This window comes from Meleagris gallopavo, chromosome 7 (assembly GCF_000146605.3).
Source record: "Meleagris gallopavo isolate NT-WF06-2002-E0010 breed Aviagen turkey brand Nicholas breeding stock chromosome 7, Turkey_5.1, whole genome shotgun sequence".
In the NCBI taxonomy this organism is placed as follows: Eukaryota; Metazoa; Chordata; class Aves; order Galliformes; family Phasianidae; genus Meleagris; species Meleagris gallopavo.
Window position 1 is genome coordinate 33,322,022 of NC_015017.2, and position 5,366 is coordinate 33,327,387.

The window sequence follows — 5,366 nt, forward strand, 5'->3', positions numbered from 1 at the left end:
GTGTGGCACTCTGACCCCGTATATGGCTTTTATAAATCAGATTTGGCCTGATGGTGTGGCCTGATGTCGAGCTGAGGCTCGGGCATAGTGACCACCTGAAGGATGCACCACACTGCCTCTGCATCCCAGCACCCGGGGGGTTTGTGTTGAGCTGCATCTTAGGAAAAGCATCCTTTGTGCATTTTTGCCTACAAAATTCAGTCTCTGTTTCCAGGTTTCCTGCTGGAGTACCCACAGCTGCAGACCTGCTTCTGTCTGAAGCCTACCGAGGTACTGGGCTGGAGGCAGCAGCACTGCAGGAAAGTGTTGCTGTGCGCCCAGGAGATCACGTCCACTTCGTGTCACTTCCAAGTGCAGACTTGAGCCGGTGGTGAACCTGGGTTCAGCTCTTCCCATCCAGTTACCTCGTAACTTGGGAAGGAATTACTCTGATTTCTAGGGGCTTTTTTTTTTGTCAGTGATGAATACAGTACCACGTTCTCAAAGTACAGTTCAATACCAGTTGCCAATCCATTAGAAACATTTTATTAACTTTATTAGCTGTATTAAAACTGCTTCTGCTGGACGTCTGAGGTGTTCACGAGGCACAGATGGGAATGGCAGGATCTGTTTTTTCAGATGAGACAGCCTACAGCTAGAAGTGTACTTGAGTGATGTGCGTCTCATTGAGCTGCTTGGTTTGTGACTTGTTACTGTCGTTTCTACTGTGCATATTTGAATAGGAACAGTGATAATGACAAATCATTATTATACTATAAATAAAACATTATCCAGATTACGCTGGTCAACAGAGCATAAAACAAACAGCGAATTCTAATGTCCTTGAATTACAGGTGATTGATGGGGGAGAAAGGGCAGCACGGGATGCTGATTTGCACCCAACGCCTTCGCCTCGTTGCCGTGAGAGCGTTTCCAACCACATCACAATTGCTCAGGGGTTTCCACGTCCATCGAAATGATTAAAAATAAAACACCAAATGGCTGTCGTTCCTGCATTTATGTACGATGTACTGCCTGAAGGAAAAAAAGCCGCCTGACTCCGGTGCACATCATCATTTGCCTGCTGCTGCTAGCTTTAGCGATGTATATCCAAGTGATGGGGAGAACAGGAACAGGCATACTTACTAAGGACTTTATATCAATGCAAATAAGTATTTAAATACGTGCAAAGCCATACTGTTAGGTTCATTGGTGCACGTTGTGCTGAACCTGCTAGGCTGAAGCGGTTTCTTTTTCCCCTGGTTTTGACTGCAATCAGATCACAAGTCTTTTCTTGCAGTCAGTTTCTCAAAATTGATTTGAAAAAAGTGTACTGTGATGCTTTTAAGCTGATTTTTAAGGCATTGACTGGAAAAAATGCAGTGGTTCACAGTGAGTTTTCTGGCGTAGCTGTCAGACTGTCATCTTGTGCCAAAGCTTGGGGAGGAGCTGGTTGGAACACCATGCACGGCGCCCAAAAAGTGGTGAGATGCTGCTGCTGAGGGCCAGAGCAACATGCAGGCAGTCTCCTCCACAGGAAGATGTTTGGGCTGCTGTAATGCAGACCCTGAGGCTCCATAGCACCTCTCGTTTAGTACAGCTCTTCTACTTCCAGTGACCTGCTTGGGAGCATTTGCTGAAGCAGTTAATGACTGTGTTGAGCAACGCATACACTTCCTTCCTTGACCCTCATGAATGCTATTGAACCTATTTTGCCCATTGTACTGCAGACTTCAATACCTCACAGAAGAACAAATGGCACTTGGCACAAATATTCAGCAATATGTTGTGGGGTCTGAGTGTTTTGTCATTTAATTTTTCCCCATTAAGACACCAAACAAAACTGGGAGAAAAAACACAACCAAATATGCTGCGAGTGAGTGACAGATTTAGCAAACTATCTTTATTTACATACAAATACATGTACACATACATTCTGTATATGTACACATATTCAAGTGTATATACATACATGGTTTCCACATACTCTACAATAAATAGCATGTAGGGTTTTCTTTTAATTGCCTACAGTGCTGAGTAAAAATACATGGCAATAAAATCATGGCTTACAGCTAAGTTACAAAAGCACCAGACACTGAACTCATAGCAATAAATCCGAGCTTATATACAGCTGGAACAAGGACACGCTATACAGAATACAAAGTAGAACACCTTGTAGGAATCAACAGTGAGAGACAAACTGAAAAACATTATTTAGAACAGGAGGGACTCTGTATGAGAAGAAGGAAAGCAAAGCAGTTAGGTTCTTGGCGAAACAAAACCACACGTTTAGTTTGGTCACCTGAAGAAGAAACAAATTAATCGTTACTTTCATATTTTAACAGTAATTTTTTCTAGGAGATTTTATCAGTGAAATGGGAATTGATCTCATGAGTGAGTCCTTCTGAGCTGTTGGGGTGTACACAGCACTCAAACTGATTATTTTAGCAGTACTTCATTTAAGCCACGTGCAACTTCTTGCTCCCTGCGTGTTAGACTACAGGCAATAGAAGCACTCCCTCAGCTAGCTTTTTCCACAGGACCTGTGATAAGGGACTGTGACAGCAGACTGACAGCAGTGGTAAATCAACACCCAAAGAAATGGCAAGGAATTTGTGCTTGAAGCTGCACTGCTGGAGCTAACTGTCCTGCAGAACCAAACCACAGGCAGACCCTGCGCTGTCACACCCAACCGTGACAGAGCAATGTGGTTCCATGTGGGTGTGCTGGTCCAGGTGAGGATTTTATACCAACAGCAATTGTTTGGAATCTGCTCTATGAGGTGAAGGTGCATAGATTTGTGTTGTCCTCTACTGTTTTTCACTGCGTAATATATTGATCTTAAATACGGAGTACTAAGGAAGACAACTGGGTGCCGTTAAACAGAAAATTTCCTCCTCCTGCTGATGGATTCTCCTTGCCACAACATGGTGCTGAGGCCTAGGAAGCAAGACAGTCACTTCCCTCCTGTGGAAGCTTGCACCGTTTGCAGCTGAAACACAGATTATCTTTTTCTAGGGTACATATGCTCTCAGTCACTGTGAAACGAGTACTGGTGCATGTGTGAATGCTTGGGGATGGTCAGAAGCATTGGTGACAATAGAAGGAGGAAACGTACACCAAACCTGCACACCTGGTGGGCCTAATAAACTAAAGCTCATCAATATCTAATTACATCATTGCATATTCATGGACAAGAAGTCTGAAGGAAGAACTACTCACTCTTCACTTCAATGAATACGTACAACTACCACAGCTCATAGAAATGTCCTTTCCTTCCTTTCTCCCCTCCCTTAGAAATAATGCTTTCTTTTCATATTTGGATTCGATACTTTATGAAATTAGTGGGAGAGCCATTCGTTTGGATTTTGTATGGAAGCAGCTGAGAATCATCTTTATAACTTGCTCTTTATATTGTCATCTCCTAAGGTTCCCAATGAGAAAGAGATTCATTTCCTGCTAAGTGTTGTCCAATTCAAGTGAAAGATAACCTCTCTGCCTTGGAGTGTACTTTAAAAAAACTGATTTTCAAGATCGATGCTCATTACAGACATAATTTTCTTTGATTTTTTTTTATTTTTTTTATCATGTCTGCCTAGTAGCTCCCTTATGAACGATGAGAGTACTAAAATGCAATGGTCTCAAATGAAAATGTTCGTTACGTAAACAGTTTGATTAGTTACGATACAGCACAAACACAGCTACGGTTTTTAAAGACTTTTGAACCTGATAGGAAAAACATATTCCTCTCCAGAAGGTTAATGGAGATGCTTATTTTTATGACTGGTGCTGGATCTCTACAGTTAGTGAGGGCTGTGTCAGCCAGAGGACAAGTATGGAGTCTCGCTATGGTAATTATAATCAGGACAGACCTTTTGCACCAGTTTGTAATCTACGCTGTAAAAGGCGATGTAAATGCAGATAACTTTGAATGGTTTAGAACACAACCAGGAGACATGGCTTTGGGTCTGCTCTTGATAGCAGATCTTTGAGGGGTCGAAGTTGCACAAGGCAGTTTTTTTAGCGCGATCTGTTTTTTCGTACTCGATGCGGCAATTGAAGGACTTGGATTCCTTGGTCTCCAAAGTTGACTGTGGAGACGATTCGAATTCGACCACCTTGGAAGGTGGCACCAGGCTCACAGAAACGTTTCCCAGACCTGTGGAGTTATGTCGGAAATAAACACTGAAGGTGCCGTTGCCGTGATCGACGATTTTCCCTGTGATCAGGAGATTCAGTTTAACAGTTTTGATGTTAGAGTGGAAGTCGCCCCATCCAAACATCTTCTTGAATTTCCCAGTTTTTACTATAGGTCTGCGTTTAGTTCGTGCGAGAGATTCCTGAACCTCCGTGATGTTGGACAACCAATCCCAAAAGTTTTCTATGCTGTCCGAGTAGGACACCTGGCCATGTTTCAGTACTGGGGATGGCTTAACAAACAGACGTAGCGGGTTGATGATCCTGGAGTGGACCACGTTGTCCACCAATGTCTCTGCAGCATCCTTGTCTTCCCAGTCCAGCACATCTGTAGCTTGTACGACTTGATTACCATCACAAAATACCTGTTCCAAAACAGAAAAAGAACTGTATGAACTGTGAAAAGAAAAATGTCAAGCTACTACAGGAGCCATTAATATTCGCTTTTGTATCACTCCAGTGGACTGCAGTAATGAGTAACTTCTGCAGCCCCGTGAAATCTCAAAGATTTTATTCAATAGCTTACAGAAGATGCAAAACACTCACTAGGAGCCATCCAGCGGAAAAAATGCATAAATCTCTGGATGGGTCAAGGACCGTCACGCATCAAGCAAGGCAAGCATGTTTTTCTCACAGTTATGTTAGATAAAAACGTGCCTGAGGATGCAAGAAAACTGGAAACAGCAAAGTGGTACCTCCGCTAAAAGAGTGAAAAGAGAAAAGCAGAACTTTTCCATTCTTCTTTGTTATTCTCCTTACTTAACCTAACAAATGCTTTAGGCTTAAAATCCTGTTATCTGTGTGTACTAAAATTGCCTACTCTACATTTGTATTTTTGTCTTGCCCAAGTTTCTAGCAGATTCTGAAAGTAATTATGGTTTTTGGTGTGCTGGAGGTAGGTGCTAAACTTGCCTGTGTATGGCAAGGCCAAGCCTGCAAGAAGGGCTGAGCAACACATCTTACCATTTTACAGAAGTGTGATCAGGCCAAGCTAAGTCTAATGCAAAAAGGTTTGCAATCAGGAAGCATGTTACTACATCCAGTATCAACAGAAAGATGTTAGCTTTCAAACAGGTGTGTCTTAGTATCAGATGCCCAATTAAATGCACAGGCATATTGCCTGTGTACAGCCTTCCTCTTCACTCTGAAAGTGGAGCCCTGTTGAAAATACAGAACTAGAGCATGCTCTG

At 42.7% G+C, this 5,366-nt stretch overlaps 1 protein-coding gene across 1 annotated transcript; it reads right to left on the reverse strand.

The window, feature by feature from the left end:
• Window positions 1–2,107: 2,107 nt before the first annotated feature.
• On the reverse strand, window positions 2,108–4,782 carry NXPH2 (neurexophilin 2; the record flags this gene model as incomplete). The annotated part of the gene is made up of 2 exons (XM_031554323.1): window positions 2,108–4,541; window positions 4,723–4,782. Coding segments are annotated over 2 exons (804 nt in total), but the record flags the coding sequence as incomplete, so codon positions are not given.
• Window positions 4,783–5,366: the final 584 nt, after the last annotated feature.